This window comes from Aplysia californica, unplaced genomic scaffold, assembly GCF_000002075.1.
Source record: "Aplysia californica isolate F4 #8 unplaced genomic scaffold, AplCal3.0 scaffold00055, whole genome shotgun sequence".
Classification (NCBI taxonomy): domain Eukaryota; kingdom Metazoa; phylum Mollusca; class Gastropoda; order Aplysiida; family Aplysiidae; genus Aplysia; species Aplysia californica.
The window spans coordinates 1,027,035-1,039,689 of NW_004797325.1; the positions used below are offsets into that span (position 1 = coordinate 1,027,035).

Below are 12,655 nucleotides of genomic sequence, written 5' to 3' on the forward strand. Positions count from 1 at the left end.
AGAAGAAGAAGAAGAAGAAGAAGAAGAAGAAGAAGAAGAAGAAGAAGAAGAAGTTCATGTAGTTAAGATTGTTTCAGAATGTTGTCAAGTGCACTGTGGTAATATTATAAATTATAAAGAGCATAGAGCTTACTACTACACGGGGATTTCCGTGATACAAATGCTATCTATTACCTACATTGTATTACATGTATTACTACTTTTAAAAAAGAGCCTCTGTGACTTCTGGCTTGCCAAACAGATTTACCGCTACCTTACAAAGTTCTATCTGACATTTTAAGTGTTTTGCGTTACAATGCCCTTGAGTTCAGAAACCAATAAATGTTCCATCTTTGCTTTCAAAATCGCAAAACTATTCGGAGTCGTTATCAAGATATTCAAATATTCTAAAAAGCTTGATAAATTGTGCAACTCAAAATTGTTTACGTCATATTTCTCAAAACTAGATATTGAGCAGATAAAACATTGTAGTTTTATGGTAGTAATACGCACAGAATTATCTTCTCTGCAGGGCCCAGTATAAGAGGGAAAACTAAAAGAATTGATCTATGACTTTTTTCTTCTTAACTGATGGAAGATATCCCAGGAAAACGTCTATTTCTAACCCTCACGCACCTTGACATCCACCTTCAAGGGATACTTAGCCAACCTCTGGTGTTCGTCCACAGCAAGGATTCTAAACTTGACTGAAACATAAATTAAAATTGTAAACAGAGAGTTGTTTGGAAAGTATATTAACAAAAGCATATCATTTAAAGTACAAGGATTTTGTCATTTTGGAAAGGTGATATAATTATTAAAAAGTTCTTGCGATGTTTAAAGGGACCCAAATATGCGTCGGCAATTGAAATAGATATACAACATAACATGCCAAAAGTCGTAAGTATAATAACAGTTTTTCATGGTTTTTGTTATTCAATAAGTGGGAATCAAAATAGTAAAAACGGGAGGAGGATCCTCATAATTCAGGCAATTCAAATAAAAACACCCTTAACACAACCTAAAACGTTACCTTGACCATGATGCCCCCCCTCCCCCTCCCTTCCCCTTGAAAACAGTTATCATTCGCCGAGAAAAGAAAGTTACAAGGTCTAGGCCAGTGGTTTTCAAAGTGAGCGCTACCGCCCCCTAGGTGGCGGCGGTGACAGTTTGGGGGGCGCAGTGGCGAAATTAGGCGATTGGGGGGCGCTAGCGAGGGTTTATGGGGCGGTGTAAAATTTTCATGAAATGCAAGAAACAAAAAAAAAACAAGAAAAACCCCCCCACAAAAAAAAACGATGCTGCAACTGTGATTGTAAAAAGTACCTTGCAATGGCAACCGGTTAGGGCCAGTATCGGCATGCTGATGGCATAACTATTGTAGGATAAAGACATAACTGACGAGGCATTGCGCCAATTAGATCTTAGATAACTTGATCCCTTTTTTTAATGACATTTTTTTCTCATACAGAATAAAGCACGTTTATTTTTCCCCCCTTCACTGCATGTACTTGTACACTAAATCACTCAAAGTCTGATTTCCCAAGCTTTGTTAGTCCCATTGTCCCCTTCTCCTTTTTGTTGTTCCAGGCGCGTTCAGTATGGCTGAATCAAAGAAGTGCAGGCAGTACTCAGTAGAATATCTGAAGTATGGGTTCATACCAGATCCCAAAAATGAGCAGCAATCGATTTGTTTGATTTGCAAAAAGTCTTTCTCCAATGAATCTATGAAGCCTTCAAGAATGACCGACCACTTAAAAGAAGATTTATCCCGACACATCTGACAAAGATCTGGTATACTTCAAAACTATAAAGATCAATTTTCAGAAAAGAAAAACAGTTAAATCGATGTTTGAAGTCAACGTCAATTAATCTGAAGATGGCTTACGAACAACATATTAATTGATCTCAGCTAATTGCAAAAGCAGACAAAACCCCCATTCTATTGGTGAGGACCTCATATTATCTGCGAGCAGAGGGGTGGTCAGCACAGTCCTGAACCGTGCCCTGGAGCCTGTGGTGAAGGTTCTCCCACTAAGTGACAATATAGTTCAAAGATGTATTGATGAGATGTCAGCAAATGCTGAGGAATCGTTGTGCAAAATGCTTTTTATTAAAAAGGACGTGAGTTCAGTCTTCAGCTGGACGAGTTCACTTTGCCGGAAATGAAGCTTTGCTTCTCACTCTTGTGCGCTTCATAGAGGGTGAGGAAATCATGCAAACATTGTTTTTTACGAAAAGTTTGGAAAAAGATACCAAAGGCGAGTCCATTTCCAAAGAATTTTTCGAGGAGAAACCGATCCCTCTGACCAATATAGTTGCCTGGGCAACAGATGGGGCGCGTCGATGACAGGTCGGCACCATAGTTTTATGAGCTACTTGAAGAAATGAGTCCCTGGAGTACTTACTGTTCACTCTGTCATTCACAGACAGTATTTGGTGGCAAAAAACCTGAGTGATAGTCAGCATGACACACTGGCCATTGTCATCAAGTGTGTGAACAAGATCAAAGCCCACGCTTTGAATTCGAGATTATTCCAACAACTGTGCACTGAAAATTACGAGGACTTTCAATGTTTACTTTTGCACACTGAAGTCCGGTGGCACTCAAAAAGAAACTGTTTATCACGATTGTTCTGCCTGTTTGACTCTGTGCAGGAGTTTTTTCAAGAAATAGACAGTGATCTCTGTAATAAACAGAAAGAACACAAGGACAACATAGCGTTCCTCACAGATCTTTTAACAAAGTTCAACCAGGTCAACTAGCAGCTGCAGGAGGATGACACAAACCTGATCAAGGCAAAATCCATCCTTTCGTCATTCTTGTTGAAATTGGAAACGTTCCGCCAAAACATTTGCAAAAGAGAATTTGCTCAGTTTCCTTGCTTGGCGGAGACACTGAAAGAAGGGCGCGTGTCTGACTAGAAATATATACCAACCACCTCAGATATTTACATACTGATATGAAGGCAAGGTTTACTGATATTTTTTAACTGGAAATTTCAGACTGAGTACCGGACGCATTCAACAGTTAAAAGATGGTAACTTGCCAGTAGCAATTAAAGAAGAGCTTCTGACAATGAAAAGTGAATTTGAAATCAAACCAATGTTCAAGAAGTCTTACAAGTCATTCTGATTGAAAACTGTTGTGCAAGATTGCGATTTTTGACCCAGCTAATATTTCTATTCAGATCCAAATCATTAGAATTTAGGCACGTTGTTTTGTACCCTGCTGTTTGAGTTCTCTCTTTGTTTGTGATTATTGATAACATGTCGCTATGTCAGATTGATGGTTGAGATAGAGTAGGGGGCGCTGGCACTCGGCTGAGAGAAAACGGGGGCGGTGCGCAAAAAAAGTTTCAAAACCACTGGTCTAGGCAAAGAGACAAATCGGGCAAACAAACACAAAACCAATAAATGCGGACTGTCTATTTCGGCGTGAACAGATACACGTACCACTGCATGAAGTCCGTTGTAGCTAAACAAGTAAACAAACATCAAAACGAACAACCCCACAAACAAACAAACTCACAAACAAAACAAACTCTACAAAGAAACAAAGAAACAAACTAACACTCACAAAACTCACAAACAAATTTCTCAAATAAACACACAAACTGAAACGTACAACAAAAAAACTCACAAATACAACAACAAAACACACACACACACACACACACACACACACACACACACACACACACATAAACACACATAAACACACACACTCACGCATGCACACATACACACGCGCACACACACACAAACACACACACACACACACACACACTCACACACACACACGGACACACACAACAAACTAAAGAACTACCTGTCTGCCTTGGCGTGTAGACAGGCTTATCCGTCTGGATGAAAATGTAGCCTGAGGAACGGCTGAAGTGGAGAGACACCGTCTCAGTTCTCCCGTTTCTCTCTGTGATCATGTTCAACTGCAGGGACGTCTCGTCTAGCTCTTGCATACGCTCCCAGGGAAACACAACACCCCAGGACTGCACACCGTCTGGTTGTCATTAAAGCATTAATACGCAAGTAATGGGTTATGACATTAAATAATAATAGTAACAATACTGACTTCTTCATTGGATGGGTGAATTGATGGATAAATGAATGACACACATGAATAAATGAATGAATGAATGGATGAATGAATGGGTGAACACATACATAAATGAATGAATGAATGAATGAATGAATGAATGAATGAATGAATGAATGAATGAATGAATGAATGAATGAATGGATGAAAAATGAAAGTATTATGAATGAATGAATGAATGAATGAATGAATGAATGAATGAATGAATGAATGAAGGAATGAAGGAATGAAGGAATGAATGAATGAACGAACGAACGAATGAATGAATGAATGAATAAACAATTCAATAAATGAATGAATAGATGTTTATAATGTTCAGCTGCAGGGAAGTCTCGTCAAGCTCTTGTGTACGCTCCCAGGGAAACACAACACCCTAGAACTGCACACCGTCTGGTTATCATTAAAGCATTAATACGTAATGATTGGATTAATAAAGTCCAACCCTTCGGGAGAGGTCGAAACAGGACAAAATATGGGGATAGCTGGGTCTGGGTGAAGTACGGTGAGACTTTGTGTCAATGAGGCGTTACGCTAGCCGTGAAGGCCGACCTGGGTCACCCCGAAACGTTGCTGGCTAAAGGGGCTCTGGTGAAACCGTGACTGGCTTAGCAAGCTGACGGCGGATAATCACTGCTTCGAACAATCAAAGGAGAAAACACGGACAGGTTCAACAGGAAAAAGAAGAGGAAAAGTAAACGGACAGCGAGCTAGAACAGCGATTGAAATATTCACATGTCAGCGGACTTGGAGACAAAGAACCAGAAATAAGGAGTTCCATGAAAGGAAAGAAAATAGCAATCAGGCGCTTGCCAGACATAACGAAGAGAGGCAACCACAGCAAGCTGGAGCTGAACACCTGAAAATGAGAGAGCCAAACATGGTGTAGTTTCATCATACACCCAGCCAAAATGGATACCATCTGTGACGTCAACCAGATGTCAGAGCGATTGGTGAGCATAAAACTCACAGAGGGCGGCAAAACAACAACGTAAATATATCCAAACATACGTTTCCTGTAACGACAGCTATACAAGAGAAGATAAGCAATCATATTATGTCCATGACCTGAGTGACAACATTAAAAACTTCAAGAACAAATAAATTAGATTTATCTTGGGAGGTGTAAATGGCAGAGTTTGACAAAGAAGAACCCGCTTGGGAAGAGTACTTGGGACCTCACTATGATAAAGACACAGACTTCAACAGCAATGGAGAAATGATAAATCTACTAAACCTATGGGCTGATTACGACATGATGATAATGAACACATTTTTCCAACACAGATCAAGCCAAATCAAGATCTGGTGCAGATGGAATGACCTGAACCATGCATCACAAATTGATTTCATCCTGATGTGCAGAAAACAAAGACATACAGCCAAAGATTCGATAGCGTTCCCAAACAACACCATCGACACGGACCACAGACCTGTGCTATTTACTCTCACAACCAGCAATGTGAAGCAAACAAAGAAGAACAGGGGGAAAACAAAGACCAACTTAAGATAAAATTGAAAAAAAAACCCAGACATCAAGAAGGCTATCGAGGATGGCATTACCATATACCATAGAGTGCAATAAGCTGTCATATGGGATCAAAGATGTCGAAGAAGAATGGCAAACATTTTTAAAAAATCCTCGTCAGAAATACTTTAAAAACATATTGGCACCAAACGCATAGGCAGAAACAAAGGCAGAACAACACATAAGATGAAACCAAAGAAGAAATTATAATGAAAAATAAGATATTAAAGAAATGGCAGAGGTCAAAGACCGAAGAGGACTACATAGAATACAGGAATCCGAGAAGAGAGACCAAAATAATTATCAAAACTGCTAAAGAAAATGCAGGGAAAAAATATATATAGCTAGAAACTAACCAAAATCTGAAAAGGAAAACCCTAGAGAGTGTTAAAAAGTTGTGAACAGACGCTATTAAGAAAAGATGGGAAAATTACTTCCAAGAACTAGTCAACCTAGACGCTTGCCACAGACAACAAAACGAGTTCCAGCCATGATATGATGAGCAAACAGAATCACCCTTTGGGAAAATTTCAGAGAAATCGGAACGGCACTCAAAACCAACCCCAAGAACAAAGCCTCAGGATCAGAGATGACATCGCAGTGGAAGCCATGAGAGCATGTGAAAACACCGGTGAACTATGGCTGAGGCGAATTTTTCATAGAGCCTGGGGGCAAAGGAAATGCCCAGAAGACTGACAGAAAGCAATAGTGGTCCCATTATGGAAAAAGAAAAGCAACAAACGCGACTGCACAACGTACAGAGGCATCTCTTTGCTAAACCCCACAGGGAAAACGTGCGGGAAGATATTAGAACAGCGGATGAGACCTATTGTTGTAGAGAGAAATCTGAGCGAAGCTCAGTGTGGATTCCGAAAGGGAAGAAGATGCACGGATGTAGTATTCGCATTACGACAGCTATGTAACAAAACCATCGAACACAACAAAGAATTCAACATCGTCTTTATAGACCAGGAGAAGGCTTTTGTCAGAGTAAATCATGCCATCCTCTGGAAGACACTAAAAAGGTATGGTGTCAGAGGCCAACTGTTAGTGTTAGATAATACCAGAGCTCTATATACCAAGTGCAGATCAGGATTACGACAGGGATGCGTTCTATCTCCCCTCCTGTTGATAATATAACATATGGACACAATAACGCAAGACACAAATAGCCCAGAAAGCCTTATTGAACTTCTATTCGCAGACGACCAATGTCTCATTTATTCAAACCTACAAAGACTCCAAAGACAAAGAAATAGAAATGCGAACTCAAAAAGCCAACACTGTCACCTACCAGCTCGCACCCCTCCTATCTCATCCAAACATCTCCATGGACACAAAGAAACAGGTTATCACTTCAATATTCATACCAACATTATGCTATCAGTACCAGACCTGGACATGAAGTCAAACACATGAAAGCAAAATCACTATATGCAAAATGAAATGTCTCCGCAAAACCCTAAACATCTCAAGATGGGACAGGCAGAAAAATGAAGAAATAAGAACTGCTATTGCCACTGAGTCCTGTCTGAACCAAGCACTCAGGCTATAAAGGAAGAGGAAGGCCACGCAGAATGTGGATTGAGTGTGTCAAGGAAACCCTGAATAACCATACCCCAACTGAGAGAGCTGCGGGGCTGACCTACCATAGAAGACAGCATCTCTCCTCGACGCTTAATGGCAACAGAGGATGAAAAAGTAAAAGTAAGTTAGTAATTGGATTCATTTTGTGATTTATTGCATAATGATGTCGACTTCTTCATTGGATGGGTGAAAGGATGGCTGAACACATAAATAAATAAATGAATGAATGAGAGCATGGATTGATGAACACATCAATAAATGGATGAAAGGATGAACAAATATAAATACTAAATGAAGGAACGTATTGGTGGATGAATTAAATTAACTGACTTTAAGAAATGAATCCTGGAGGACCACAATACTCAACGAACTCAAGATTTAACGGAATAGAAAAATGAATTTTGTCATTAATTATTAATCAATATAATATATTTTATAGATTTGTGAAAGTACATCACTTCGGTCGCCTAAAACTTCCAACCACTTAACTTTTGGATTTGAACAAATTAACGATGGTTCAGAATCATTTAAACGGGTGCATAGTTATATCAAGGAGTCTGAACTCACTGTAGTTTAGTCGGGGTTTTTTTCCATTAGTTTCGTTTAGATTTAATCTTTGGAAAGTCCGCCATTGTTAACAAGTGAAGCTTCCTGTCACAAGCAGTGGGCACTGTCCACAATGACTTATCAATTGATTATTTTGAGCGTTCATTGAACGGGTACCCAGCTAGTGTATAGATATAGTTAATCATTCAACAACGTTACATACTACACAATATCATGCTAAGACACTCAATGACAACACGTTACATTCCTCGATGTCGTAAGCGATACACTTAAGTCTAAATTTTGAGAATTTTCGGTTTTTACACTCTCTGTCAAAGATGTGCCTTTCAGCAACCACCAAAATGCTGTTTAATGCTGTGGTCAAAGCTTACAATTGTCATGCTTTTCATGGTTCCTGATAGGAACAAGACAACAACAACTAGTTTGCTTTTCTTTGTTGTCTCTGGTGTAAAAAAAAACCAAGTACCCAAATCGGACTAATGTGCACTGTTTGAGACACCCCTGATATTTTGCATTGCCATCAATAGAGTGTGGAGGAACTGAGGGGTGGGGGTGGGGGTGGAGGTGGGGAGACAGAGGTTAGGGGTGGGGGGAACACTGCCACTGTAAACGACCTAGACAAATTTCTCCCTGTGAGATGAATAAAGATTGTCATTGTCATTGTAAGGGGGGCGGGGACAAAAAAACACACACCAAACTCAAACAGCAGTCTTGTTTGGTTGAGGATTCTGCTCCTGTCCTTGCCCGGCCTGTACTCTAGAAGCACGGACTCCCGGGAGTAGATGCCCGTTGCCGTCACTGTGACGTTGTACTCCATGTCATAGTGAGGTTCTTTGGGAACGGCCAGCAGAAACTTGGCTCTGAGTTTGAAAAATAAAGCAAAACAAATCCCAGAATATTGGAACGGCCAGCAAAAACTTGGCTGTGAGTTTGAAAAATAAAGCAAAACAAAGTTCAGAATGTTTCTGAGTGTTCTAGGGACTTGTGGGATATTGACACAGATTGGCCAGTCCATCAAGATTGCTGCTGAGCAGTGATATTCGTTAAACAAAGCTATTATCATTATTATTATTATTATTATTATTATTATTATTATTATTATTATTATTATCATAAATCATTATTATTATCATTACTATTATTATTATTATCTTTAGATCCTTGAAAATATCGGGTTTGCGGTGTCATCAAATAAAAAACAAAACGATTTACTTTCTTTAGGTTTAAGGTTTAACTCTGCTTATTTTGACATATGTTTTGAGATTTGTACGTTGAAAACTTACTGCCGTAATATCTACACGGATAAGTTTGTTTTCAGATGCCTTTATTCACGAGTAAGCATTTGAGAAGGAAACTGCTTTTCACTTTAATGCAAACAACTAAAAACGCACGTAAGTGCAGAGAAACGCGTGTAGTAAAATCAATTGCCGAGAAATTTCTTTGAAATAAAATAATTTGTCTTCTCGCCAATATGGAACTTGCCCATCATTTTCTGTGGCGTCAGCAGACTAGTCTACTGGCAACCATTCGTGGTCAAAGTTGTGGTCAAGGTTGTGTCCCTAAAAAGTACACTCCAGCAGTTTTTTCATCTTTTCAAAAACTTTGTTGTCTTATTTTGTGTTATTGTTTTTTTTCTTTTTGTTGAAGTTGTTGTTTTGTTTTTTGTTGTTTTTGTTTTTTTACTTAGCCAGAAAATGGAGCCCAGCGCAGAACAGGAAATCTCTTGCCGTCTATGTTAGTGTAAAACTGCCTAAAGCTGCGTACTTATGATAAATGTCGGGTAAGTCTATACGTCACAAAAAGGAATAGTTTTAATATTTCTTATTATCAGAGTGGGTGCTAGGTGAGGGTCAAAGGCGCCGTGACCACCATTCCATCCTCTTTGCCTGTCCAATTTGAGTTGTAGGCCTATTTAGCTTCCGCAGCCTCTCCTACAACTATTTCATCACTTTAGAACACCCCCAAAAAACCTTATTTCTTTCCATACCGGACATGTTTGTCGCCACCGCTTTCTCATAAAGTCAATATTTTATTTTTCTTTATCGGCCGTTTTCTCAAAAACGCAATTTTTCTATATACGATTTTGAATAACTCGACCATTTTTCGTTCAATCTTCAAGAAATTTTCACAGAATGCAGAGAAGATGTAATACTAAACACGTCGCTTTTGAATGTTCGACATATGGAATAGATTTTTGTTGGTGGTGTATGGAGTGTGGATTTTCACGGATTTTTTTGTGCAAACTTCAATACCACCTCAGGAAAAAATTCGTAAAATATTTTCTAATTCGTTAAAGAGAAAATCAACGAAGAAATTTTTAGATCGAATGTTTGCTGACATGCATGCAAAACAACAACAACCCCAATCAATTTGCATGAACAATAAGTCTTAGTGCTGTATTCATTACGTAAGACATGTCAACAAAATCCAATATGGCCGACATATCCATGGACAAGAAAATTGTTTCTCGAATTTGATTGCGGATTCTAAGACTCCTTACTATGCCTGTTTTATATGATAGCCTTCAGATGTAGCCCCCCCCCCCCCCCCCTTTAACACAGTGAACTTTAACAGTTTGTACGTCTTTCAGTTTTATTAAGATCCTTACAATACGTAGCCAATGCGTCCATCGCAATAGATCAGCGCTCTTTGCTCTGAGCATTAATCCTCCATTTCGTAGCAACAACAGATTTACGTAGCGACAAACAGGATCAGGACCCTGATTTGGGATAAGGGAGGTTAGGCCTACTTGAGATAGCTGCACATCTGTCACAGCTTGACAGCAAAAAATAACAACAAGGTATCCCCGGCTTTCCTTTAAAATTAGCAGATGGCGCCTGTAACCACTCGGCTTCATCTCACGCGCACGGCTGTTTCTCTTGGGATCAGTTGAACTGCCATACCAGCCGACCTGACCTCCGAGCGAGATGAGGTTACGCTAACGAGTACTGAAGGCGCTTAGCCTCGCCTACAAACCCACGATATATTTTTTCTTGTACGTATAGAACAGCACCAGTTCTTATAACATCTACGTACTACGTATAGAACAGCACCAGTTCTTACAACATCTACGTACTACGTATAGAACAGCACCAGTTCTTATAATATCTGGTGTCACGACGCGGTGAAATGAGACGATCATCATTAAAATTGGGGTGAAAATGGTGAAATGGTATGAGTTTAACGCCCCTTTCAACACTATTAGGTTATTTAAGAGGCGGGGCCTCCTAATTTAACGTCCGTCTCCGATACGACCGAGCCAAGTGGGAAGTTCGTGTAAAGTGCCTATCCCAAGGACACAACGTCGGACCGAGTTGAGGCTCGAACCCCCGAACCTGCAATCTCACAATTACGAGTCCGGTAGCCAAACCACTAGGCTACCAAGGCCACTTTAAAATTGGAGGCGTACGGAGTTATTAGTATAGTGCATAGTGTTTTACAGCGCTCGCCAGTGCATAAGGTCATATGTGAGGCTGCATGGTGGAATCAGGCTCTCGTCAAAATAATCGAAGTGAAGAAACGGGTTTGTGAATTTTTATCAAATTTTTGTTTTTTGTACTCAACACCTTTCTTGCCCATTACAGAACTCATTTCTGTGTGGATTTTTCTGAAAAGCGTTGAATAGAGGCATAAAAAATGTAAATCTTCAGTTACCACGGACTCTTAACCTAAGGAAATAACTAATCTTTGGCGGCCATTTTTTACCTAATTTTACCTCTGAAAACAGGTGACCCCCACCTCCTTCTTTTGCTAATATCTCGACTTGTATTGAAGATAAATGGATATTTTTTGCATTCAAATAAAGACAAGTGAACAAGCTTTAAGATGATACCAATAACTCTCCATGCCCAAAAAATGACAAGAGCCTGATTCCACCACGCTGGCTCACATATGAGCGCGCGGGACACATTAAACATATCCAGTTGGTAGTAAATTTTGAATTTTGCCCGGGTGGCGGCCGAAGCCTAGATTCTACTCTTATCGATTTTAGACCACCAACGGATCTTTAACGTGCGCAACTTGCACGCTGGCCCTCCGAGATTTTTCGCCCTTGTCCGAGAAGGCTATGTGTAGACCTTTCCTACCAGAAGATCAGGGGTGTGGCTGAAAGACATCAGTAAGAAAGAGCCAAGAAGTAGCAGTAGAAAGGCTACAGAAAGAGTCAGGAGCCCAGAGGAGGGGGCAAAGGAGGTGAGGTGGTGGGGGCATAAAGTAGAGACGAAAGCAGACGACAGAACAGAGAGCAGGATAGGAGGTAAAAAGGAGACAATTTTAGAGGAGAAAATTTTCCCGTCGCTACCTGAATTCGAACCAGGGACCTTTGAATGAGATGCGAACACCTTAACTTCTAGGCCACGAGAGCCCCCTAAACCTGGTTTAGTCTATTTTTGATTACCCCCCCCCCCCCCTAATCCTCAATCTGTCTTGAATATTAGCAGAAACATGTTTGATTGAAGGTCATCTCAATATTTTATACGCCTGCGAGTCGTGGACACTAACAGAAGAATTAGAGAAAAAGATTCAGACCACCGAGATGAGATGTTACCGCAATAAAGACTCCTTGACATCTCGTACAAAGACCACGTTTCAAATGCTGAGGTACGAAAGAAAATCACCAACGCAGTGGGGCAGAATGAAGATCTACTGACTACAGTGAAGAGACGAAAATTAAAATGGTATGGGCATGTCACAACATCCACAGAACTTGCCAAAACAATCTTGCAAGGAACCGTACAAGGAATGAAAAAGAGAGGAAGGCAGAGAAGGAGATGGGAGGACATTACAGAGAGGACAGGAAAGACGATGGGTGACAATCTGAGGAAAGCAGAGGACGAAAATAGATGGCGAGAGCTGGTTTTAAGATGCAGTGGTGTCCCCAC

General features: G+C 40.2%; 1 protein-coding gene across 1 annotated transcript in view; it reads right to left on the minus strand.

The window, feature by feature from the left end:
• The window catches only part of LOC101848728 (complement C3), a gene marked incomplete in the record, with an annotated part of 82,021 nt that overhangs the window by 62,721 nt on the left and 6,645 nt on the right, over positions 1–12,655 (minus strand). Inside the window, 3 exon segments of the mRNA XM_005092954.3 lie at positions 616–686; positions 3,812–4,000; positions 8,469–8,635. Coding sequence (XP_005093011.2) covers positions 616–686; positions 3,812–4,000; positions 8,469–8,635 — 427 coding nt within the window.